The sequence below is a fragment of the Gasterosteus aculeatus genome, chromosome 21 (assembly GCF_964276395.1).
Source record: "Gasterosteus aculeatus chromosome 21, fGasAcu3.hap1.1, whole genome shotgun sequence".
Classification (NCBI taxonomy): Eukaryota; Metazoa; Chordata; class Actinopteri; order Perciformes; family Gasterosteidae; genus Gasterosteus; species Gasterosteus aculeatus.
Window position 1 is genome coordinate 18,864,722 of NC_135708.1, and position 25,767 is coordinate 18,890,488.

The 25,767-nt window shown below is 49.2% G+C and overlaps 2 protein-coding genes across 5 annotated transcripts; both read right to left on the bottom strand.

Annotated features, from left to right (window-relative positions):
* Nucleotides 1-4,270: 4,270 nt before the first annotated feature.
* Nucleotides 4,271-15,807, bottom strand: tnk2a (tyrosine kinase, non-receptor, 2a). 3 transcript variants are annotated; one of them, XM_040166943.2, is made up of 21 exons: nucleotides 15,558-15,807; nucleotides 14,856-14,980; nucleotides 12,008-12,170; nucleotides 11,856-11,926; nucleotides 11,561-11,758; nucleotides 11,316-11,465; nucleotides 11,139-11,234; nucleotides 10,547-10,728; nucleotides 10,301-10,427; nucleotides 10,050-10,196; nucleotides 9,566-9,660; nucleotides 9,071-9,265; nucleotides 8,708-8,799; nucleotides 8,425-8,469; nucleotides 8,067-8,320; nucleotides 7,293-7,478; nucleotides 6,603-7,213; nucleotides 6,320-6,458; nucleotides 6,086-6,181; nucleotides 5,653-5,780; nucleotides 4,271-5,196 (listed from the first exon to the last, which is right to left on the bottom strand). In XM_040166943.2, exons 3-21 carry the CDS (start codon nucleotides 12,168-12,170, stop codon nucleotides 5,190-5,192), a joined length of 2,982 nt encoding a protein of 993 aa, XP_040022877.2. In that variant the 5' UTR covers nucleotides 14,856-14,980; nucleotides 15,558-15,807; the 3' UTR covers nucleotides 4,271-5,189. The 3 variants fall into 3 exon arrangements, with proteins under 3 accessions (XP_040022877.2, XP_040022876.2, XP_077952302.1); XM_040166942.2 differs by lacking the exons at nucleotides 14,856-14,980; nucleotides 15,558-15,807 and adding an exon at nucleotides 12,907-13,549; XM_078096176.1 differs by lacking the exons at nucleotides 14,856-14,980; nucleotides 15,558-15,807 and adding an exon at nucleotides 12,862-13,370.
* A 476-nt stretch (nucleotides 15,808-16,283) lies between these two features.
* tfr1b (transferrin receptor 1b) lies at nucleotides 16,284-25,579 on the bottom strand. Of its 2 annotated transcripts, none has more exons than XM_040166945.2 (19): nucleotides 25,375-25,579; nucleotides 24,084-24,121; nucleotides 23,420-23,615; nucleotides 22,604-22,835; nucleotides 22,087-22,224; nucleotides 21,853-21,937; nucleotides 21,647-21,769; nucleotides 21,444-21,539; nucleotides 21,216-21,355; nucleotides 20,912-21,078; nucleotides 20,693-20,812; nucleotides 20,346-20,431; nucleotides 20,189-20,252; nucleotides 20,038-20,105; nucleotides 19,883-19,950; nucleotides 19,472-19,562; nucleotides 19,127-19,354; nucleotides 18,871-19,020; nucleotides 16,284-18,498 (listed from the first exon to the last, which is right to left on the bottom strand). In XM_040166945.2, the coding sequence occupies exons 1-19, from the start codon at nucleotides 25,472-25,474 to the stop codon at nucleotides 18,286-18,288; spliced, it is 2,403 nt and encodes an 800-aa protein (XP_040022879.2). In that variant the 5' UTR covers nucleotides 25,475-25,579; the 3' UTR covers nucleotides 16,284-18,285. The 2 variants fall into 2 exon arrangements, with proteins under 2 accessions (XP_040022879.2, XP_040022878.2); XM_040166944.2 differs by having other exon boundaries at nucleotides 24,084-24,124.
* Between the last annotated feature and the right edge of the window lie 188 nt (nucleotides 25,580-25,767).

Sequence of the window (25,767 nt, forward strand, 5' to 3'; positions counted from 1 at the left end):
TCCTCCCGACTCCATCGAGGAGCAACCTCGTACTTACGACCCATTTGTAGCCTCCGCCGGTCAACAAGGTTTGAGGTCTCTTAATGTACCAGATGAAATACGTACATTTACATAATAACACAGCGCCGTGATGCAGATCATCAATTGAAGCATGCGACGTATAAATAAACCCAGTAATGTGGAAAAATGTTGGGCCTAAATTACAAATTTGTGGGAAATAATGATCAATTAAAGCGCCATTTTTATCCGACTGGTTGGTCCATTGCACTTGATAATAAATGTGGAATAAATTCTGTGCAATCCTCCACCCTTTTCTGTAATTTGTACAGAAGCCTCACGATGCTTTTCCCATTTGATAAATCTGCGAGAAGATCGACCGCATCCCCCGGAAACGCGTTTCTATGTCTACACCAAAGCGTCATCTTATGAGCCGCGTGTGCATTGATCCTATTGGTGCTCATTATTGCCATCGATTGGGTCAAAGTGACCCTGAGGAAGCAGAGAGGAGATGCATGAGCAGCATCAGGCGATCAATAACGCCTCTTATAGGTGATCACAGCAGGAGAGATTGTCAGGAGACAACGTTTTGTGGGTCAAAGGTCACACTCGTCATACATAGCTTGATTTATACAAACTCAAGTGTCTAAAAACAGGTTGACAAAAGTTTCGAATTTCTTGAGTCATATAAAGAGACATCGGAAGTTCTTTCTGCAAAAAACTAAATTAAAAAATGGTAAGAAAATGGATATTTTGACCCTGGCTTTGTCTTCTGGAGATGTATGAAAGATAACGTCTCATATGCAAACTCAGCGGGTTTTGCAGTGTGGGAAAGCAGTTTTTATTTGATTAAAAGACAGGCAATATAAAGACAGATAAGGGAAACAGAGTTAGAGAGGAGAGGCAGGCGAATGTCAAAAAGAAGGCATCATCGAAACAGGCAGGCAAAGTACGACTAAGTCTGCAGAACTAAAGTCTAAAGTCAAAACTGAATTAAACTGCACCCATTTGAACATTATTTTTAATAGGTCAACATTTTGTGGTTCCAGCTTCTTCGTGGCGACTATGAGCTTGTTTCCTTTGTTTGTAACCATTGTTGAGTGTTTGTTTCATTGTGAGAAAGTGTGTTTTTGGCGGTGGGGAGCAGCTGGGCAGGCAGGTAACTCAGGTCAGGTGGTACGTCCCAGTGGCAGCTGCAGGACAGGTGAGGAACATCAGAGGGAGACGACGTTCCTGATTCGCAGCGACTTCCTTATGCTCATATTGTTGACGACGACGCTTTGTCAAACTTCTTCATTTGCACCTGAGAGAGCTGCGCGACGGGAATTATATTTTTAATTAGACCTGAAAAGTTTTCTAGGGGAGGGAAATCTCCAAGATAGCAGATATAGATCATGGGAACATGTGCGTGACATGAGATCAGAGGTTGCTGTTCTCTGAAGGCCCAAAGATGGAAGCCAGTTAATCATCATCAACAGTAATCATGCCAGAGTGTCTCTCTGCAGCATTTTTTCATTTTGACTTCCTGCACCTGTTCCTGCACCACATTTTCCTCTGTGTGACACATTCGATCTCAGCCCATTTCAAGGACGGGTCATTTTCTCCCTCGGCCTCTCGTCTCTCTCTCTCTTTCTCTGTAATTATTTATATAAGCGTCCAATTACTTCCTCCCATTCTGTCCAATCACACGAGGTGAAATGGCATTCGGCGCTCTGCGTCCCATCCAGCCGGAGCTGTTGGCACCGGAGACAACGAGACGAATCCAGATTGACTGTAAACGTCGCGTGATGAGATTAAGTCGAGACATTTTAGCTCCTCTTCCTCGTAACTTTTTACGGGGTCCGTTTAGATGAAAAACAGCCTGCACCCTCAAGAAGGTTTCGCCGAGTGTGCGAGCGCCGCGACCCCCCCCCCCGACGCTCGAACAAATGCCACCGAGACAAACCAAACGCCGTTTGTTTCCCCCGTAGTTCCTTATCCATTAATCAAAAGGGCCCCTTCTGTGCCCCCCCCCCCCCCCCCCCCCAGGCGGCGATGGGAATCACACATTAGTGCGAGACGCCTGTGAGCTTTGACCGAGGGGGGTCTTTGAGGCGTCAGGCCCCCCGTGGAGCCTTCAGAAAGGTGCCAGAAGAACTGCTATATTTACCCTCCTCACACAGCGCGACAAGGCGTGAGCTTTGACTTGCAGTGGGGAAAAAGCTCCTTTTTTTTTTTAAATGTCAGAGTGACACTTTGTGTTTTCTAATGCCGTTTTCATCAAATTACCGAATCTTGAAAGACTTTCCCCAAACCGGTTTTCAGACGACCCGCCGGACTCGACCATCTTCCTCTCGGGCCGCTGAGGAACAAAGGCACCTTTCAGAGGGGCCCTCGCTCGGGGATTGCTTTACTGTGGTCTGTCTCCTCCTGCAAATATGCAATTACTCAGTTTCTAACAGAAGTTTACGAGGGCGCGCGTGTGTGTGTGTGTGTGTGTGTGTGTTGTTTTGTGTCCGACGAGCTCGTTTTCTCGAAGATTTCCACCCTTTCAAGTGCACTCATTAGAGCGCCGGTCAGGCGCGGCTGCTTATCGTTGTTCTGCTCGGCCCTTTGCTCGTCGGGAGGGCGGCGTTGTTGTTGTTTCCGGGCCCCGATCTGAGGCCTGTGATTTTAGTGTAACGAACGCAGGACCCCGATTGGTTGCGGATACCACTCCAGCGGAGACCCGGTTGTGAATGAACGTTTGCCGCGCTCGTGAAACGTACGATCGCTCTCCGGCCGTAGAAATATGTGTTAGTGGGTAGCTGTCAGTAATCGATCACAGAGGTTGGAAATGATGTAGATTGATGAACACGAAGAGGTGCGTCAGGGGGCAAAAAGCCGACATTCGCTGCTGCTCCCCCGATGACGGTGTTTCTCTCCTTGACACGCATTCATTCTAAATGACGCACGAAAAGCTCGGAGGGTAATTTTCCCGAAGTCGTGATTCACGGTGAAGTTCTTCATCGTTATCAGAGGTCACGCGGAAGGTCAGACCCACCAGCGCGGCAGAAGATGACCGTTTATGAAGCCCGGCGGTCCGCCAGAGATTAAAGCGTCAACTCAGACGTCTATTCGGTCCGACCAGACGCGCTGCCGTTATCGCGTCGGATCTCATTAACGCTGAATTCCGTTCTCAGCGAGTGGACTGAGAGCTCCGTGCAGACGCGTAACGACGCTTTTTGATTGACTGAGCTCGGCCACGAAAAAGGGAATCAATTTGTTATAACGAGCAGGAACTTCATATAAAGTGGTTCTTTATATAAAGGGATTATTTTGAAGCAGGGACGTCGTGGCCCCTCGACTCTCAATCTGTGTGCGTGTATATACGTGTGTGCGTGTGTGTGTGTGTGTGTGTGTGAATGTGACAGAGTGCTTCCTGCTGTAGCAAAGAAGTGCAGAGCGAACGTGTGGTTCAGTCCAGGGAACCAGACCGAGCTGTCGGGACCACAATGCACTGCAGCGGCGATCAATTTAAGGAAGCGAGGGAATGTGTCAGTAAGTGAGGGAGACAGAACGGGGGAGGAGGGGGGAGGGAGCCACAATGGAGAGGTCACAGGTTTGATCCCAGAGGAAGCAGAGACGAGTCTTCCATTAGAGGAAGGAGTCCCGTCCCGGTGGAACTTGTCACTCTGCTCACACGTTTAGAGATGAATTTACCTCCGGTGGAAAAATAAGAAGCGACGACGTTGCAAACAGAGTGTGTGTGCAGAGGAATCAAAGCAAAAAGCCAAACTGAAACACTTTAAATCCGCTTGTACCTTTTCAAGTGTGAGTCTGCAGTGACGGAGTAAATGAAATGTGAAAAAATTAATTGAAATAAAAAATATTTTTATGAAGGTTCAATTAATAAGAAACAGATTCAATAGGAAAGTTATTCAAGCATCCTTTTTAATTGGATTTATTCTATTAGTCTTCCTTCTAGTTTCACCTGCTGTCCCGTATTAAACCTATTAAACTATATTTAAATAAAACCTATGCAACTATATTTAAATAAAACCTATGCAACTATATTTAAATAAAACCCTCCTCCAAACTGAACATTTATTGAGGTTCGAAGTTGAACTGAACACTTTGACTCAAGGCAACGTGACCAGAGAAGGAGGTGCGGGTGGGGAAACGGGCGGAGGCGCTCAGGTGGGGGTTGGGAGGGCGGTGGGGGGGGTCTGTGCGGAACCAACGGGACGACATAAAATCAGACTCAATCCACTCTGCTAGACTTTAACATCCATGAAAGAGAGAAGACAAGCGAGCGACTCCACTTCACTTTATTATAAAACACCTGCTCATATTTTCACTGCTCTATATTGTATAATGCAAACAGCCCAGTGACAAGCGTACAGCCAATGCAACAAAAGAGAGGGTTAGGCTCATGAATTCTTAAGAGGTGACATTTCTGCTCCCGGTCTGCGCGGACACACACATGCTTTGTATGCAGTTCGCTACCTGCGGCGCTGCGCACGCATGCAAACACTCAACGCAGCCGCCGACTAACAGGTGAATCACGCCTGGGAGCTTCGGGTGCTTCCGATGATCATGCAGTTTTATAGGAAAAACATCAATTTAGGTGATTTAACTAACTCACCTGTAGAGGTTGAACTCGTACGGAGATTATAGACGACTTCACATTTCGTTTTTTTGGAGCCTCATTTCTTACAATAAGATCTAAAATGATCGCCTGCGTCCTGTTCACTTTGCTAACTACATACGTCTTATTCCGACCAGCAGTTATTGTGTCCTCAGAAGTAGCACAATCAGTTTAGTACTGAACACAATACAGCGTCTTATCAGTACATTTTCATGAAAACATACTGCTGTGGTGTTTACTGTCCCTTCATCGACAGCAGGAAGTCACAGGCATCCACTGAGTTCCAGCATTAGTGTAAGCGAATACGTGCACACCTGCACATGCAACAAATTCAAAGCACACTCACGCGAAGCAACACCTCTCATTATTAACGGAATTACAAAAAAAAAAATCCAAAAACAACTCTTCAAGTAACCATGAGACATTCCACAAGCTGCTCCGGGGGCTTCTGACGAGCGTTGGGACGCCAGCAAGAGCAGTTAATTCACAGTTCAATACGGCGAGGCACGTGCACGCTCCTCCGCGCGTTGGTCCCGATCTCACCGGGGGATCCGAGGTGGTTCTGTGCTGCTGAGCTCGCCTGTCACTTCCTGTCAGACGGAACGAGGGAGTCAGGTCACGTCAGGCGTGCAGGGTGAGAAAATCTATCACGAAACTCAAGACACTTCTGCAGAGATGCTTGAGGTAAAGTTCTGACTTCTCTTTAGAAATACTGTAAGAGACTTTTTCAGGTCACTGCTTTGGTCATTTCCCCATTATGATGCGTAGATATTAAAGTATTACTCGTTTAACTTATTGGAAATAATAAAAAACTGTTGTTTTTTTTAAAGCAGAACACAATTAATAAATAGTGGTAGATGATGGTTTATAAGCCTGAATCCTCGCTGACAGACGAGTGCAGCCAACACCGTTATTCCACCAGTGGCTCTGTTGCCACGGGAACTCGAGAGGGTTTTGTAATCAGAAACAAAAACACACGGACGTGTAGCGCGCCGCCCCCCCATTCACACGCGTTTTTCATTGTACGGACAGCGAGGTCGGCGTACTTGTTGCGGTGAGGCCCGTACGTGTCCAGCATGAGCGCGCTGGCCTGTTCCAGGTTCAGCTGGCAGCGCTGCAGCAGCTCCTCGCACTCGGCTCTCGACCGCAGGCCCAGACGGAACAGCTGCTCCACCTACGACGCAGACGGGGAGGAGGGTCGGCGTTTGTGTGTCAGCGTGAACTCGACTGCTGTATTTCATTTTTTATTGTTCCGAGTGTCTTTGAAGTGCGGCTCGGCTCGGGGACGCTTCGTGTCGAAAGCTTGCACCCATTATTTTGCTCGTGAAATGCGCTGATATAATAATCGTAAAACATTATTATATCAGTCTTGATTCACTGTGGTGAGCTTCCCAGTAAGAGAGTGCAAACACATTCAATTCACCAAAGAAACTTTTGCCCCTTTACATATAGTTTATATGGACACAACAGATGTTTTACCTTCAAATGATTTATGGCGTGAGAGATGCTCCAGTTGTGACTCTGCAGGGCCGCCTGACACTCCTCCAGCGTGACACCGTGCACTGCCCCTTGGACCTGTCAATCACAACGTGCACACAACGCGGCAGCTTGAACCACTAACGCTGTCCCGCTCCTGTCACATCTGTTGCGTTGTACATTTTGTCAGAGGTGCCGAATGAAAACATTTTGTGGATTCACTTTTCCCGTCTTTACCTGGGTGACACTTTGCTCCTGTTGCATGCTGGGAGCTGACGTCCGCCCGTTGTTGTTGTTGTTGTAGGAGGAGTTTGGTTTGGCTCCGCCGGGCTGCTGAATCATGGGTTTGACTGCCGCCATATTGGCCGCTCCATATCTGACACGACATACGTGACGTAGACGTGAGTCAATGATTCAACAGACGATGTTTCTTTTCCATTTAAATACCTAATCAAAGATTTTATGACAAATATGTAGAACGTAACCTGCAACAAGTCAGACAGTGTTTTGGGCAACGCACCTTTCGAGAAAAGCCGGGCGCTCTGGCAGCGGGGCGGGGGCGGAGCTGTCGACCAGTGAGGAGAGGCCACGCCCCTCGCTGAAGGCGAGAGGATCCAGTAAGGCGCCCGAGGAGTAGGAGGAGCCGCGAGCGGCGAGCCTGGACGTGGCTGGAGCCGGGGAGGAGGACGGGTTGGTGGACAGGAGGGGGCCCAGGTGTCCGGACGCCCGGCGTGGGGAGACGGTGAGGGGAGGGGGGGGCAGGCTCAGGGGATAGGAGGACAGCGGCGGCACCACCAGTGGGAGGGGCGACGAGGAGCGGGAGCCCGGCTGAGAGAAGGCGTGGTCTCTGGGTGGGAGCTGGGGAGGCGTGTCCTCCCCGTTGCCCAGGCAGAGCGAGTGGGCGCCGCGGGTGGGGAGGTTGCGCTTGGAGGGCCGCAGCGGGGGGACGGGGCTGCGGGGGGGCAGCACCGGCCGGTCCTCGAAACAGCAGGCGAAGGAGGACGCGGCGGTGGGGGAGGGAGGCGGCAGGTAGATCTGTCGGTGGGGGCCCAGCGGAGCCAGGGGCATGGGCAGGGGGGAGGAGGGGAGCGAGCGGCCCGTCGCCATGGGAACCTGCAGCTTCACCATCACCTGCATCCGGATAGAAATGTTAGCAGCGGCCTGTTTGTGCGCGTCGTCAAAGCCGCCTCTGAGGCTCCGCCCTCATCACCTCTCTCTGTAGTTCTTGGAAGAGGTCGGCCGACTGCGACTCGCTCCTGGGCGCCGCCGCGGCTTCCTCAGCAGAACCCTTGTTGATAGTCCGCACCTCCTGGTCCTCCGATTGGTCCTCGAGCTCCGCAGCGACCACGTCGTAAGTCGGCTGAGGGAGAGGCCAGTCCAAGATGGACGGCGTGTCCTGAGGACGAGAGCGATGGACAGTGGAGTAAAAGAACACGACGACGACTGGATTAAAAAGAGGAGCTTTTCTGCGTCATCTTAAGAAAACCTTGATTTCAATCCCACTGACATGAGTTCAGACTGAAGCTCAGAAGATGACATTTCAATGCTGTTAGACAACATGTTAAAAAGTCCACTCCGAGTTCCAGCTTCACTTCAATGATTGAAGGGAGCCTTGAAATGTTCATCTCATCCAAGGAGAGAATAGGATTTCTTAACCGGGAACAAAGAGGGTGTGGGGTGTCCTTTGACTTGAAGATGATGTCATGCTGGAACACGGTTGCTCTCTGCGTGCGCCGGAGGAGCACAAAGGTTAAAAGGTAACTGAAATCACCAGGGGGGCAAATCATGCGCGTGAAGCATAAAACCTGTGACCTGCGAAAAGGCCTGAATGTGTCTGAACAGCATCATCCTTCATATCGAGATAAATGGCTTCACACAAACGGAGAGAGACCGTCAGGAAAGTTTTTCATGTGACCGTGGATACATAATATAATGTTCACATCATCATATGCTGCTGCTTTTGTGAATAATAAATCGACCGCACCTTCAGTGTGTCCTCATCCGGCTGCCGCGTCTCCGCGAGCGGCGACGGCGTCGTCGAGCTGAAGCTGTCGTCGGTGAAGTCGATGAGCGACACCTCGCTTTTGGCCGGGCGCACGGCGGCCCCGTCCCACGGGCGGAGCTTCAGGCCCAGCGACGCCCCCAGCCGCTTCAGCCCCGAGGAGGAGGAGGAGGAGGCGCCGCCGCCGCCGCCGTCGTCGTCGTCGTAGTCGTCCATCACCGAGTCGTAGAACGGCTCTGCGCGCGTGCACGCACACACACGCACACACACACTCAGGTAAGGGAACACGTATCTGAAGGGCAGATGTTAGGCGGCCCGGGGGAGGGAGAGCAGCACTCACTCTTCAGCAGGACGGCGGGTTGAGGCGGGCGAGGAGGAGGTTGCTCTGGTGGAGACAGTTTTGAATCATTTAAAATGCTGTCGTGAGTTATTGCGTTATAGTTTTGTCTACAGCAAAGCATCATGTTGTGTATAATTGTTGTTGTTTGTAGAGCCGCTTTTTCAAAAAAAGTCAAAGTTAAACTTAAACCTTCAGTTTATCTGAATAATTCCAATTAAAAATCCCTGAACTGTGAGTTTAGGGCAATAGAAAAGATTTAGATGGAAATAATGGATGAATTTACTCTTGGATCGGTTGGGGAGTTTGGTCGGCCTGGCGATGCCCGGTTCCATCCCGAGGACGTCGGGGGGGTCCATGGGGTTCCCCAGGTACAGACTGAAAGGAGCACGAGCACATTCAAAGACATTTCTGTGCATCGGCCATTGACTGAGGGGCCAGACGGCTCGCTTGCTGTCATCACCGAATTCAGCCGCCTTTTCCGTCCGTTAAAGCAGCAACAAGGTGGTCGGCGCGTCGGTGAAGCGACGCACTGCTGCGCCCCAGTGGGCAGCAACGGAACACGCCTCAAGCTCCATGGAGCCGATGGAACCAAGCGCTGTTTTATGGCGCATATTGGGTACAGTCGAGTGTGAGAAATGTTATTGACCTGTCTATGCGATCCGCATGTCCCCAGCTCCTGTGGGGGTCCGTGTCCCCGTGCCCGGTGTGGATGAAGGAGTGTTTGAGCGGTCGGCTGATGTCGCGGGCGGACAGGCCGGCGACCGCCGTCACCACGTGGCGAGGAAACTGGGCCACGCGCAGCGTCCCCCTGTTCTGACCTCGCCACCAGTAGTGCTCCGCCCTGTAAGACGAGGAAGATGCGTTGCCACGTGACCACGCGTGGAGCGAAACAAATCTCTGTCACATGATGGAACGTGCAGACGGCAGCAAATCAGGCTAAATTAATTACACACACACAACAACATTTCTGTAGTGAGCCGGTAAGAGGGCGAGTAATTACTCGTAATATAATTAAGTAATTTCCCACAATTCAAGGAATCCGATGTCAACAAAAGAGGCGTTGTTTTGAAAGGAGGCCCCGACACACACGGTGCTTTTATTAGAACGGACGTTCTTCTCATGCGTTGCACATTCGACCGACCTTCCCTCGATGATGGTGATGACGTCGTTCATTTTAATCTGGAGCTTGTCTTCCTCCTCAAAGTCCTGCAGCGCCTTCATGTCCGTCGGCATGGTCTGCAGAACACAAACCGATGATTTAGTGCCGCCGTCGGCGGGATCAGAAGTGACCAAACACCTGCTGTCGTCTGGCGTAAATGGGGATTTATGGCGTTCCGCTCGCTCTGCCCGGGTCGTCCTTTGTTTGACCGACGTGCCACTTTTGTTGCCAAAGGACGGTGCTACCGAGGGAGTTTAACTCGTCCGCTCTAACTTTTGACTGCAGGACTTTTGACGTAACAAGAGTGTGTTGAGAGGGAGCGTTTATGGCCTCGTGTGTGGCGGCAAATCACTGTCAAAATTGCGAGAGCGCAAATCAGGTTGAAATCAAACATCCGCGAGCAAATCTCCGTCTCGCGCGAGATATTTGCAGATATATTTGAAGATATTTGCCGCCATACTCGTACCTCGAGCAGGAAGTCTCTGAGGGCGACGAAGGTGGGCCTGTCCTCGGGTTTGGGGCTCCAGCACTGCAGCATGACGTTGTAGACGTCCAGCGGGCAGTCGTCTGGTTTGCACAGCCGCTCCGCGTCCACCTCCACCTTGTGGAGAATCTGCGCGGGGACACGGTAACGTTTGACATTTTGATTCGAGGGGGGGGGGGCTGCGATTATTGTGCGTGAGATATTTCCTCCCCCCTGTGAACTCTGGCAGGCACCTGGCTTCCGTTGAGGCCCGGCCACGGCTCCTGTCCGTGGGTGAACATCTCCCACAGGGTGACCCCGAACATCCAGGTATCGGACGAATGGGAGAAGGTACGAGACTTCAGGGACTCCGGCGCGCACCTGCGGGAGGACAAGGACGGAGACGGAGGTCCTGAGAGGAGGGAAAGAGCGACACCGGGGGGCCGGCAGGTTTGGGGGAGGGAGGGGGGGGGGGGGGGGACCCGGGACGTTCTCCTCACCACGGGAACGGGATCTTGTGGCCCTCCTCCATGACGTACTGGTCGGTGTGTGTCGGCAGCGCTCTCATCAGGCCAAAGTCGCCGATCTTCACGGTCTCATTGGTGGAGAGCAGGACGTTGCGGGCGGCCAGGTCCCTGTGGAGGAATCGTCTCTGCTCCAGGTAGGCCATGCCGCACGCCACCTACACGCCCTCACAGACACACAGCGGCGGGACGCGACTGAAGGCATCTACTCAGAGTGCCTCACGTTAGTAGGTAACTTAAGGTGCTCGTGCGTGCGTGAAGTTTACTCCACTGCATTTGTGTGAGCGCATGATGTCGTTGGATAGTATGAATTAAGCGATTATAAACGTTAGCGTTAGCATCACACACAACAGCAGAATATTGACTCTTACTGCACTTGTTACATTATTGGACTTTCTCTTCATGAGTTTTTTTTTCTTTAGGTTTAAGAACAGAACTTTAACAACAACACGACTTTTGTTTGTTTTCTTTCACTGCATTTACAGTATGTAAATTGCCGACATCCGACATTGTCGCCCGTAATCGACCCACAATCGTAGATGAAACCCCCGTCGGGTGTGGGACTGACCTGCACAGCGTAGTTACACAGAGAGGAGATGAGGATGTGGCCCTGGCGCTTCCTCAGACGATCCAACAGGGAACCCAGCGGCGCCAGCTCGGTCACCTACACGCGGCACGCGGGCGTGACTCGGGGTGTGCATGAACAACGAGTGTGCGTGTGCGTGTGCGTGTGTGTGTGTTTTACCATCTTCATGGGCTGCGTGAGGACGATGCCGTACAGCCGGATGAGGTTCTGGTGGCTCAGCGAGTGCATGGCGTTCACCTCTCTGATGAAATCGTCCAGGCCGTCCGAGTCCAACACGCCGGCCTTCAGGCACTTCACCGCCACCGACAGCTGTATCGCCACGGGGGGGAGAGACGGTGACCCTCGGCGTGCCTTCTCGCCCGCCCGCCCGCCCGCCCGCCCGCTCCCCTGCCCTACGTTCTCACCACTCGCCCGTTGGGTCCGGTCCACTCTCCTCTGCGCACCACCCCGAACGTGCCGTCTCCCAGCCGCTCCAGCAGCTGCAGCTCCGACTCTCGGATCAGGCAGGTGAGCGAGGCCGCCGGCTCGCCGCCGGCCGCTGCCGCGGCGTCGGGCGACGCCCCCTGCTGGGGGTCGGCGTCGGGCCGTTTCACCGGGAACACCTGCGAGAATCCCGGACGCAGAGAAGCTGGTGATGTCATTTTCGAGCTTCTGTCAGGCTTGGAATCGGGTTCGCATCCGTGGTCACAGAGACGTTACCTTGCTCATCCACGACTTGCGCTTATAAAGGGCTCTTCTCCTCTTGACCGCCTCCCAGAGCCTCCTCTGACCTGCGGCACAACCACAGAACGACCACCGGGGTCTCAGCGCGGACAGACTTGGCGGTCGTCTTTTCAAACAAGGAGACGAACCTGGGCGTCCCATGCCGATCTTCTCCAGGTCTTCGTTCTTCACGTAGTCGAAGTGGGAGAGTCGCGTGACGTTGAGCTCGTCTCGGACCCGCAGGAAGTACTGCTGCAGCTGCACGTCCGTCAGCAGCTCCAGCAGCCACTCGGTGCCCTCCTCACACTGCATCTGTGTGCACACACACACACGTGTACCTTAGGTCACTATACAGGTGAAGACAAATTGTTCTTCGAACTGCAAATCATTTTGTAATTGAATAACTGAATGAATTAGAATCACAGCGATGTTATTGGAGGAAGAACTTAAAATAAACGTCATCCGTTAAGTGATCTCTTGAATATGTGCAGATATGTACGGACATTTTAGCAAAAAAACAAACTTGTCATTGCTCTCCGGTGGACAAACGATGGCTCCTGCCCCGGTGCATGCTGGGAGGATCCTTGCCATCTCTACGGGATGGAGCTGCGGTCACATGATCAGCGGCCCTCAACCAATCACGTTAGAACGGAACGCGGCTTCAACTCTCTGCTCGTTGAGCCTTTAGTTCAAAATGAGAGAGCGCGCTGTTACTCGAGATTACTTCATCCGGGATTAAAGAATCAGACCGCCTTAAGAGGAAGATTACCAAATTAGATTATTTAAAACAAACAGGATCATTTTAGTCAGACGGCAGTATTCAATGTCTAGAACGAGGTTGAGAAGCTACGGAGCCGCTGGATTGAATCGACGTGAAGACAAACGGAGAATAGTGTGTAGATGCAGCCACACAACCACCTTCAACACACACACACACACACACACACACACCCCCCCCATGTCTCCACACACTGCATCTGCACACAAACACACACTGTGTTACCACTGAAAGGAGAAGAATCCCTCCTCCCCCGACCTCCCGTTGTACCATTTCTGCCCCGACACTCTCGGCGATGCTCCCGTCCCTCTCCTCTTCGTCCTCATCCTCCCCCGCCTCCCGTCCTCTGGCGTAGGGGAGTCGCTGGTACATGTAGCTCTCCCCCATGCTGCGTGCCGCTCCTCTCGTCCTCCTGCGCCTTCTCTCTCTCTCTCTCTCTCCTTTCTCTGTCTAGCTGCTATTCAGAGGAGGCGTTAGCTGGAGTCCAGTTTGCTAATCTCCTCTCGGCTCCATGACCTTCTCCGCTCAATCGATAGGCGCACACACACACACACACACACAGACACGCACCCGCGTTCACAAGCACAGCGGGAGGCATTTGACGCCTCTCTCTCTCTCTCCAGGCGTAGCACCTTAAGCTATCTATAAACTGCCTCCGTCTCCCCCCCTCTGTCTCCCTGCTGAGTCACGGCTCCTCCACGCTTCCCTTTCTCCTCCCACACCTCCTCGCTCTGCCTCTCCATCGCCGCTCCGGCTCAGCTGGCCGAGCTCCGCCATCCGCTGATGAATAATTCAGCGGCTTCGACGGGGGGGGGGGAGGAGCTCTCGGAGGAGAGGAAATGTAGAGGCAAATAGGTGGACAGATGGGTGGCTGAATGGATGAATGGATGAATGGACAGGCCAAAGAGGAACGAGAGGGAGGTTCTACCCAGCATGCATCTGGATGGACGCAGACGTCGAGAGCCGGCATCACATTATGAAGTGATGAAAATGTGACGGGGCAGATTTAAAAGACCTCCTATGAACTGATTTCAGGACGATTTTTTAAAGAAATGGTTTCAATCGCTCATACAGATCTCAGAAAAGCCTTTTTACGAATACTTACAATAAACAAGTGAACAATAGACTGAAAGACAATGACAGTAATTCAAAATATTGGTCTTTTCTACATTTTTGAAGGATAATAACTACTTTATTCCCCTCACCAGTGCAAACTACTGAATTGTCTTGATTACACAGAATGTTGCAGCCAAAGCTCACATTTATATTAATAGGATTAGATCAAATATCATTTTAATAACATATTATCCTGTGGCTTCTTCTGAAAATGTAAAAACGTCAGTGAAGAACACAAGTCATTGAGTTGTGTAGAATTAAATGAGCACGCGGGCTAAATGACGGGCACAACGTGCATTTCACACACACACATTTATGTGAGCGTTTCATCTCGCCGAGCGTGCGTGAGTTTTTATCGGGGGCGATGCCTTAAAAATAGGACGGCTAAATTTAGCTTTGATTCAGCGGCACGGAAAACGCAGCGAGAATCCGTCAGACGTGAAGAAGAAGATTATTTATTGTGCTTCCGTAATGAATCACAGACTGCAGCTTCCCTGTTTACACCAGCAGAGCGGAAACGGACCATTCAGACCTGTGAAGTGTAAGCGATTTAATGAAGAACAGCAAACTGCTCATTTATAGAAGCTGGAAAAGATGTTTGGAATTTTAGGCTGAAAATGAATTATCAAAATAAAGTATGATTGATTTTCCCTCAATTGAGTAATCTCAATTTAATCACATAGTGTTGCTCCTGTTCTCCCAATGTTCAGTCATTAAAGAGGAAAGGACACTATGTCCGTATTCGTCGGCGAGATTTAGTTCATATAAAGTTGAAATATAACTTTATTCAGTTATTGTGAGTTTGATTAAAGATTGAACAATAGAATAACGACAAGTATTACGGACAGTAGTGCAAATCACAACAGAACAGCAATACATACATAAAGTAAAATTAAACTAAAACAAAAAATATATTTAAGAACTGATTAAATAATGTAAAGTGTGTAAGAAGGGATACCAGTACCAGTGTCTAATATAAACTAAAGTAGAAAAAGAAAAATGCACAGTGGTAGAATCCTGAGATGGAAAAGTGTGAAAGAATGTTTATTGCACTTATATTCTCCCTCTCATCTCAGAACGCGTGTGAGTGTCACTGGTCTCACCCTGCACACGTGTGCTGGATCAGGACGTTAAAGCTGCAGTCAGGAGTGACCGAGGTCACCCGGAGGTCACCGGCAGGTCACCGGCAGGAGGCCATGGATGGAGAGATGGATGGCCATGGATTGATCTACATCAAGGAGAAGAAATACAGTATGTCGTTAAGAGATCAACTCGGGACGTACAAAACCAACAGCACAAACTTAATTACCGTCAATTCATCTGGGAGGTGTGACGATTGCACACTTTTTTTTAATCTTGTGCACAACTTTTCTTTTTTTTAACTTTGGCTGCTTTGCAGGATTTCCCCAAGATAATATCCACGTTGCCCCATTTAACACTGTGAGACAATTTAATTAACTGAATCAATAAAATGTGACAACACATCTAATCAGACATGTGTGTGTTTACGGAGCGGGAGCGTGCAGAGCACTTTGTAGCTGCTCTGTGTGTTGAGAATAGCTGAGGAGGTTTTAATTGATCAAGCTGCTGGTCAAGCTGATAAGCCTCAGTCACGTTAAGGTTCACCTGCCTGTCAGTCGGTAAACAGAACCCCCCCCCCCCCTCCGTACCCCCCACCTCCGGGTAGACATTCACTTCATTTAATGCATGTTTATTGTGGTGCAAAATGTCAAATGTCGCATGTTCCACATTGAGGGGAACAAGATGCCAGAAAGAAGGAAGAAAAAAAGACCCCGCACACCGACCTGTGAAGAGGGGCTTTGAGGGGGGCAGCGGTCACTCCTCGCGCTGTGCCCCGCCCCGCGGCGGCCGAAGCCCGGCGGGGGGGCCACGCTGTTTACCGGGGAATCGGTTTAATTCAGCGGTTATCCGTTATTTCTCTCTCTCCGTCGTTTATTCCGGTACGCTGCTCGGTGCGCCGGTCTCGGGATGCGTGAGCGTCAACGTGCGTGACGTCATAGGACGGACAGAGCGGCCCGCTGGCGGACTTCCGGTTTACAGTTTCGGGCTTCAAAATAGAAGCGATGGCCCAACGTGGTCATTGAAAAATACGCACGGTTCCATTTATATTTGATTGGCTTTAAATGGGCCACACGGGTTAATTATAGTTCTAGTGAAGCCACGTGGACTAAAGCAAAACCACAATTTCACTGGTGGGTTTTGTAAACACTGGCTGCAAAGTGCTTTTAATGTGAAAAGCATGGCGCCAGAAGTACAAATGCATGTTGATTGACGTAAGAGATGCACTTGACATCTCTGCACGAGATTCAGTTTGAATCAGATTAGTTCTAAACGGTTTAAAAATCATAATTTTGCCCTCAATATTGTCTGTAAGTAAAACAATGTGAGACTTCCATACGGGAATGAATGAATTAAACACACAAGCCATGTGAACCACAAAACCTGCATCCTCTGTGGTGAACTGTTCTTCACCGTGAGAAACAACAACAAAAAAAGACAGAGTTACTGGATGCTGAGCCAAAAGGTTTTATTACACTTTTCTACTGAAGATGGCGATCACAGAAATATGATCTGAAGAACAGGTTTTGAAACAACAACAGTTACCCGGTCAGCAGGATATCTAATGCGTAACCTCAGAATCCCCTCGGGGTATTAAGTAACTTCTCATTCTTGTACAATAGACATAGGACAATAGAAGCCGGAGAGAATGGCGTAAAGCACAAAAGGAGTGACAGCAGAAGAATACATTTATTCAAACATGTGATAAAATAAAAAAAAAATTGACGTTTGCTTTGGTCTCGAGTGTTCAGTTTTTAAAGTGGATTTTACTCTCATTTTATTGCCCCATTTAATCTGTTCTTTTAACATACTTATGTTATATTTAGTTATGTTCTGGTTCAAAACCTTCAAAATGCAATTTAGGTTGTCTTTTCCTTCTCTTTTTAAATTACGCTCATTCTGGGAAAAGCACCGTCAAACTATAAATAACAGCAACAGCAGCTTGGATACAAAAACGTTTTGTAACTGAAAACAACGGTTGAACCCTAATTCCTTAGAAAAGTTTATAACATGTCCAGCCTTGAGCTACACCCCATTAAAGCGATACAGTACCATGCAGTGAAGAGGGAACGCATGCAAAGACAGTTGGAGGGATTTTTAGTGACCAGCATGGATAATCCTGACACACCGCTTGTTGTTAGATATAATGACAACGTGCGGCGTAATAATTCGGTCGCTATATTGGAAAAAACAACAACTGAAATCTAACAAACTCACGTGAGCAAAAAGAAAGAAAAGAATCCGAAGCGCACACATATAATCCAAAAATGACAAAACAAAAATATCAAGTATAAAACTCTGGGAAACACTGTCCCCGATAAGTTGTTCCACTCTTCCAAGCGAAATATGGAAGACACTGCTCCCAATAAATACACACGTAAATCACACACACTGGTAGGCAAAAACTACCATCACTGCTTTGCATTATGGGAGACACTGCTCCCGATAACGTGTTGGTCGTCATGGGAGACACTGCTCCCGATAACGTGTTGGTCGTCATGGGAGACACTGCTCCTGATAACGTGTTTGTCGTCATGGGAGACACTGCTCCTGATAACGTGTTTGTCGTCATGGGAGACACTGCTCCTGATAACGTGTTTGTCGTCATGGGAGACACTGCTCCCGATAACGTGTTGGTCGTTATGGGAGACACTGCTCCTGATAACGTGTTTGTCGTCATGGGAGACACTGCTCCCGATAACGTGTTGGTCGTTATGGGAGACACTGCTCCCGATAACGTGTAAACTGCCCCAAAGTACACTGTGCATCTTAAATGGCTTACTTGCAAATCTTGGAACCAATCAGATCAGTTTTTGTTGGGTTTCATTTTTTTTAGTGCATTTCAATTCTTTCACCCTCAAGATTCAACGTGTATTTTGCCAATAAGTGCTGATTAAATCGAGTCATAATTTCTTCTATTGTTGGATATTTTAGATATATCCTTACTCTCTGTTGTAGTTGAACTATTTATTATTTAACTTTTCTCAGGGGCTCCATTTAGTGAGCAACAGTTCAGTCTTTGTAGCAGATGCTGCCAGAGGATAAGACGGTATAACCGTCATAATTATGGAAGGCACTGCTTCCGATAACGTCGTATAAAAAGACAAACAATAACTTTATAGTAGGCACTGCCACTGATAAATAAAACTTAAGTATAAATAAGGTTTCCCAGTGTTATGGCGAGAGGTTGCAGCCCTGTTGTTTGGACGTGGAGGAGGAGCGGAGGCAGGTTTGTCAGTAGCAAACATTTTTCTTCAATAGCGAAATTGCTTTGGAGTCGGGTGTATTTGATCCTTTTCCATCTCCTCCTGGATCTTTGTGAGATTTGACCTTTTTATAAAAGGGCAGGGCTTCAACCTCTGATTGACAACTCATGCTTAAGTGCTGATATTGTAGCTCCTCCTTACCTCACATCGTGTTCACACACACACACACACACACACACACACGTCTTTAGATCTCCTCGTCGAGGTCCCAGATGTTTCCCACCATGCCGTTGGCACATCCCTGCAGGTTCCAGGTGGCCAGGGCCAGCTGCGTGTGGAGCTGCTCCATGTCGGTGGTCTCGGCAATGGACGCCAAAGTGTGGGGGCCCCGACCCAGCAGGAGGTGACGGTAGGGAGTCTCAACGGGGGACACGTACGGCGAGAGGAGGGCGTGCTCCACCTGGAACCATGAAGGTGATAGAAATGTTTAAAGGAGTTGACCTGGGCTGCATAGACATCAGTATTATTTTTCATCCATTGATAATAACAAGTACTCACATACCAACCACTGTCATTCAAATGAAACTATTGTTAGTTTTAATTCCTATAGATTGCTGTAAAAACATCCCCTAAAACCTCGAAACCGTTTAAATCACACAACTCATGAATAAAATGACAAAACAAACTCCGTACTTTTCATTTAGAAGTACTTTTCATCTTTTGTGAATTAAATTGTGAATTTAATTCACAAAAGAGAAAATATAAATATTGATACTGCCTGTTCTATTTTGTGAAATGTTTAGTCAAAAAAATGAAAATACTTCTTTCTTACACTCATGATCCTCCCGTTGAGGATCCGACAGGCCTCCTTGTCGTCCAAGTTGCTGTTGCGGATGTCATTGTTGATGCTGATGGTGGCGCGCTGGAAGGCGCCGCGTGCACGGTTCAGCCAGGTGGGATTCAGGCCCTTCAGCTGCCCGGACTACACGACCAAAGAGTCAAAAAAACATCAGCGACTTTCTAAAAATGCATATTCCAGTCTTTACAGCTGGAGGGCTAAAAGCAGCTGGAGAATTTGGCAGACCGACCTTCAAGAGCTGGTTGATGCGCTTGTAGATCTGGGCCACGGCCTTGGTGAGGACGCCGTTGTAGCGGCTCACATCCAGGCGGAGCAGGCGGTCGTGGACCAGCCGCAGAGCCATCTGGCCGGCGAACTGTGCCGCCGTCGCCGCCATTTCGCTGGTGCGGTGGTTGGTTTGGTAATCCAGGTGATCCTTGTGGTCCAGGTCGGTGCCGTAGTACATGTAGGCCTCAGTCTGCAGACATTCATTCAATAGGATGCTCAAAAATAAAATATAGCACCTCGTTTCCTCATTTCAATGTGAATTGAGTCATTAAATGATGCCCACTGACTGTTTAGCCTGAGAACTCACATTCGGAGAGATGAAGTGGAAAGAGACGGAGGGAACTCCAGACATGGCCAGGAAGGGATAGGCGGGGTCGTTGATGGACATTGGCCTCATTCTGCACACAGTAGCGTAAATGATCAAAAAGGTCAAACGACTCATTTTAAGTTATTCATTACGGCTGGGATCAAACATACACTCTTTATTCTTCATGGAACTAAGCGTTGAAAACCTTCCGTGAATACGCTCATGGCTCAGAAATCCCAATGGAAGGATCAAATCAACTCCAGATCAGTTACTGATTCATCGGCATTGAGGAATCCGCATGGTACCCAGAAAAACTATCTTGACAAAACGATTGAAGTAGTTCCAGCAGGAAAAGTTCACTCTCTGCTGACTGAATCACTAGTAGGCTTTGCATGCCGGTTGTCTACTTACGTTTTGGCCTCCCAGTTACTCGCCCCCATCATGTCGTACAGGGAGTCCGAACCAGCAGAGCTCTTCACCTGGACGAGCACAATTCAAATGAATGCAGACACCGCGGCTTTGTGCGGAAGCTGATCAGAGAGCAAGTGGGCTGTTGTGTCGTTTACCCCTTTCATCGTGTTCTCCAGGAGGCCGTAGAGCAGCGGACTTGCCGAGGCCACGAAGCTCCCGCGACCTTTGTGAGGAGGTACGGTTTAGCCACGCGACAATCCCAGACAACGGCAAACACGCAGGGCGTGATGAAGAGTCTGTACTCACCCACGACGACCCCATCCAGGCTGATGTAGGTGACAACACGCTTGTCAATAGAGGACATGTACGCCTAAGAACAGAAACATGAATGACATGAAAGGACACAATTAGAGGAGGGCAGAATTTCTTTTGTACTTTTGATTCTTGTTATTAGAGTTCTCACCTCCAACCACTCGGTGGCGCCGACACTTCCGTAGTCTCCAGCGCTCCAGCTGGCAAACACCACGCTTCTCCTGGGTCTGAAGCCATCTGGGAAACAGGAGAAAAGAAACACCATGGTCTTTCTGAAGCAGGAAAAATCCGCTGCCTGACTTCCGCTGCTCAAGAAGTGGCGTTACTTTAGCGAGGACGACCGAACATCTGACATTACCACAGCGATGGAAAAGGAGATCATTTCTCCTGTAAACACTGGCAATTAACAGACACCTCTGACATCTAATGAAAGCGACAGGGGGAACAGACTGCTTAAGCCTGTGTGTGTGTGTGTGTGGTAAGGGTTCCCTTTGTTACCTTTCTCCACCATCTCGCTAACAGCCTTGGCCAGCTCAATCAACACGGAGGTGCCGACTGTGGCTTTGGCGTAGCCGCTCCCCCAGGCGTCTCTCTGAGCCCCCAGAACCACGTACTGATCTGCAGATTCACACACGGACACCGAGGAGTTAAGCTCGTGATGAAATAACCCGCTGTGGACGGTCAGAGGGGGAGGGGGGGGGGGGGGGGGCAACGTACCGGGATCCACGAAGCCTTTGATGACTCCGAAGACGTTGTGGATCTCCTTGTTGACCAGGACGTTGTTCACCTCGACGGAGATGTTCTCGCCGCCTCCCAGCCTGTAAGTCGCTGACAGGCCGCCTTTAAACCCGCTGCTCGCATCCGATTCAGGGCCGCCGATTGTCCTGGAGAGAGAGAAGAGTTATTAGTGATTCGTTTCTACATGTATTTACAGAATGAGTCTCAGATATAAAATCATAGTAGTGGCGAGTCCCTGGATTGAAAGATATATCTGAAACAGGTGTGGGGGGGTCGTCCTTACCGTAGAAGAGCGGTAGCCATGTTGGCGGTGATGGTCTGCGCTGGGATTTTGGGCAGACCGGACGACTTGGTTGGGGGGAACTGCGTGTGGTTGAAGGAGGGGAATCCGGGCGTGTAGGGATCGCCTGAACCCAGGTGGACCTGAAGGAGGACGGACACAACACTTTAAACTCGCTTCTTTGGCTAATAGCGCGCTAACATGCTACGACGCTAGCAGCAGCGGACTTACGTGCCCGTAGAGGGCCGTGTCCGCTCGGTACTGGTAATCCTGAGCGTCGGGGTAGATCAGCACGGCGGCGGCTCCCTTCGCAGCAGCGTTGTCCACCTGAAGAGACGCCATCGGAGACAGGAGAGACAAGCGTTTAGGGGAGTTTCCCCCAGGAAGACGAAATAGGCTTCGAGGCACAAGGAGGCGTCCGCGCCTGCAGTCACCTGCTCCGCAAAACTGATCTGTCCGGCTCGGAGCAGCAGCACGCTGTCTCTCAGGGAGACGTTCTTGTCCTGCAGGACATCCAGATCCTGCGGCCGGCCGTAGTTGCCGTACACCAGCTTTCCCTGCGAACACAGACGGGTTCAACAGCTGCGGGCCAAACAAAGGCGACGGATACCAGTTCATCGGGCCTCGAGGCCGGACTCACCTGAACTTGCCCAGTAGCACTGTAGGCCAGATACCCCGTTGGCTCGAAGACGTCGGCACCAAAACGGACACGGTTTGGACGTTGGCTACAGGCGGGAGGTCAAAAGCTCGTTACGACATTATTCATCTGGTTCTCATCTGTGGTTTCTATAAGCTCCCTGCCTTTTAATAATTCCTGCTCCTGGGTGGACGATTGTTTTCCCCACCCTCCCGCCATTGCTAAAGTAAAACCCACCTGTCTGGCGTCTGCAGCTGGACGTAGTGGATGTCAGTCCAGGGATCCATCTCCACTTTCTGGAACTCCTTGAATATGTGGTTTGCCAGGAATTTGTCTTCGACACTCCCTGCAGAGCGTCTGGGGAGATCGCAGGCACTGCGGGGAAACCAAAGGCAATCAAAACCTTTCATATGGATATTTTAAAAGAATATTTAAATCTTGCTTAACTTTCGCACGTAGAGACCTAATCGATGAGGCTCTGCCATCCGCAGAGCTTGAGAAAATGATATTTTTCAACCCTGATTGGGATGAGCGTCATTCATAACAGGAGCTGGTTGGGTTTCATCCCTTAAATAACCACAGTAGCCTTCCCGTCTCGTCCCGTCCATTCCCATCTATTATTGATCTCCCCTCTCACAAGAAGCTGAAGGCTATTTGGACTAAAATTATACGCACAGGTCACAAACCCTCCCTACCTTAACGTTCACTTGTATCTATGTGTGATCTCAAAAAGGTGTGCACATGAGCCGTGTACCTCAGGGTTTTGCTGAGGGCCTCGGTGGTGAGTTTCTCAGTGAGGAGCTGGGTGACGTCCCCCCAGTCCATCTGAGCGCCTGGCAGCGGTGCAACCTCAGCGGGGGGTGCCGTCGCTTCCGGGTGTGCGGGGCCTGCCGTCGCTTCCGGATGTTCGTCCGCCTTCGGCTCGTTGCCACAGGCCAGCGGCTCCACCTGAGTTTTGCGGTGGATGAGGTAACCGAGCAGGTAGCCTGCGGGACAACACGATGATACTAACATGACGCATCATCCCAACTCTCAGGCCTCCACACGGGTCTCCTGTGCGTCTTTAGATGAAATGACACAATGAACAGCAATGCAAACTTGTCTTGTATTTCCTTAAGTGCCTTGTTGCAGTAAGGTGCTTTACAAATAAACCTCCTTTGCCGAATACGGAGGGATCGGTGGATGCATTATATTCACCTGCAATTCAAAGTCGACGATACAAAGAGGAATTAACGACGGGATAAATCTACTAATGCAGTCAAATAAAAACAGTACAAACATTAATGAAGTCAAATTAAAGTCAGATACATAAATGGCACAAAGAGACACGAGACACTGAATCACATCAGTGACTCATGTTAATAATAAATGAAAATCAATGACCAGCATTACACACACACACACACACACACACACACACGCACGCACGCGCCTTCTCTAGAATTTCAGTCAGCAGCTTCCCGCGTCAGGGCCACAAATAGATTCCTTCCCACGCCAAGATTATTATTAACTCAACATTAGGAGAGAAATTTGCTTTCCTTTTCCAATTCTTTCAATACTGTTTTCTTACCGGTGAGAAATATCAGCAGGGTCCCCAGTGCCAAGTAGCACAGGGTGCTTTGCTGCTGACGCCGAGGCGCCGGTCTGAAGCTCGGCGAGCCGCCCGCCGAGTCCTCGACGGCGTCGTCCGACAGCTTGACCTCAACGTGTCGCTCTCCGTCCTCGGCCGGCTGCAGGGTGAAGCGGCTGTAGCGCTCACTCTTGACCTGGAGGAGACGAGAGTGAAACTCGGTACTGCTCCCGCTGCCGGAGGGGCTGCAAATGTCCCGTCCGTCATCTCAACTCGTATTCAATTAGTCCACAATTCAAAAAGTTGGATTTCAAATAATCAGGAAACATTTATTTGCCAAAATATGCTAAACATACAAGGAATTTGTCTTGGCGGTTAGTGCGCGACAGTAGACAGACAAGACAACAGAGCACAAGTAATAAAATAAAGTAAAATGCTAATGCAATGGGTTAGTAGAATAAGGCTAAGGGTTAGTATAAAACAAGGAATAAAGTTAAAAATGTTAAATATTAAAAAAGTTAAAAAGAAAAATATTAAGCATAAAGTGCACTAACGAACAAGTAACAGACAAGTAACAAAGTGACGACAAAGTGATGAATAACAGTTAATAATGATGACAAATAATGATGCGTTATTATGTTAATCACAAGTAACGAACATTTACCATGCTGTTGAATGCAGACCTCACTCGATCCATCGCTGCTGCTGAACCAAACACACAGAGGGGGACAAGGAGAGGTTTTTTTGGAATTAGAAACTCAAATGCAAAGACAGAAATAAGTGACGAGAGAGGAGTTTCTATTCCGATCAAATGTAAAAAGGTGGTTCGTTTCTCACTGAAACAGCATTCAAAAAGGCCGTTTCTTGCAGGCTCTGCGGTTACTTTGGTCAATTGTTCCTGCGTTCACAGAAAGTGAACAGACAGGTATATTCACTGCGCCCTTCCCGAAAGGCTCGCGTTAAAAGCCCCCTGACGAGCGACATTCCTGTGATGTTTGCACACCACAGCGGCGACGTTGCCCGTGTATCCTCTGTAAACATGTCAGACGCGGACCAGAAAAAGAGGAAGTGCCAACAGCACCTGTGGTTTCTCGCAAGGCTTCTTCCGCATAGTGGGGCCTCGTGCAACTCGCTCCACACACTACCGCCTAAATCGATTAACTTCCTCAATGCTACTGGCTCATCATCAAGAGACGACGAACCTCCAGGATATCCTGCAGCATTCACGTCGGGGTGTCAAATTACACTAAATCATTTGTATAATAATAATTTGTATTCATTGTGGAGGCAGTTTTAAAAGACCTTTTCACCAGACGTTATCGACGTTATCGATCAACGCGCTGAACATTCGCTTGATTGGTCAAATTCACGATTTTCCATCTTGAATCTAAACGTTATTTATGTAAAAATAAATACTGAAAAACAGCAAATTCGTAGACACTAGAAGGTGCGAATATTGGCGGCTTTGACAAATTCATTCTGAATTAGTACCAACTATTCATTAAGGAAACTAAACAATTCGTTCCAGTGACAAGTTTAAAACGTGAAAATATAAGAAACTTTGAGGTTTTTTATGAATTATCAAAATGTTTGCAGATTAATTTCCAGTCAGGCGGTGTATTATTTTAACAGCATCAGTACGAGAGAATATGGACCCAGTCATTCGCTTATGGGTTATTTTCTTAGATAAATTAAATAACCAATGTTACGGGTGAACAATGGCGCATAAAGGAGCCATTGGGGAGAGGAATAAAAGCCAAATAAAAATGTCACCTGTTCAGACAGGTGACATTTGTAGCATCCTTTGTCGGTTAAGCTAACGTCACTTAGCTTCACGTTTGGAGTCCTCCATTTTTATTTGAGGGGGAAAGACTCGCGCGAACACGCAACGCAACAACCGGATGACTTTGCAAGGAATAATTGAAAGAAAGGTCTGTCAATGTCAGGAACCTCACCTTTTACTGCCGCTCGCCGCACGTCTTCCTGTAAATGCGCTGCTGTCACTGTCCGATGAAGCTCACTGCCGCGCAGCGGGTGAGGGTCAAGGGCCGCCATTGGTCAGGGAAAATGACGTCAAGGGACGCGGTCAAATCAGATTACCGGTGCCTCGGTCAGCAGAGACACCTGGCCAATCATAGCGCTTGAAAGCTGAAGAGGGCGGGTCTTCTTGAAGGAGTCGAGCAGGGTGGCACTTCCGCCTAATGTCCGCACGTATTTAATACAACGATGCACAAGGGTGCTGCCACCTACAGTACCGGTACCAGAATGTAGTGTTACACATAGAGGAATTTGACTTAGTGCATTGGTGCAACGTAAGAATAAAAATATACAAGCAAGAATCAACAATA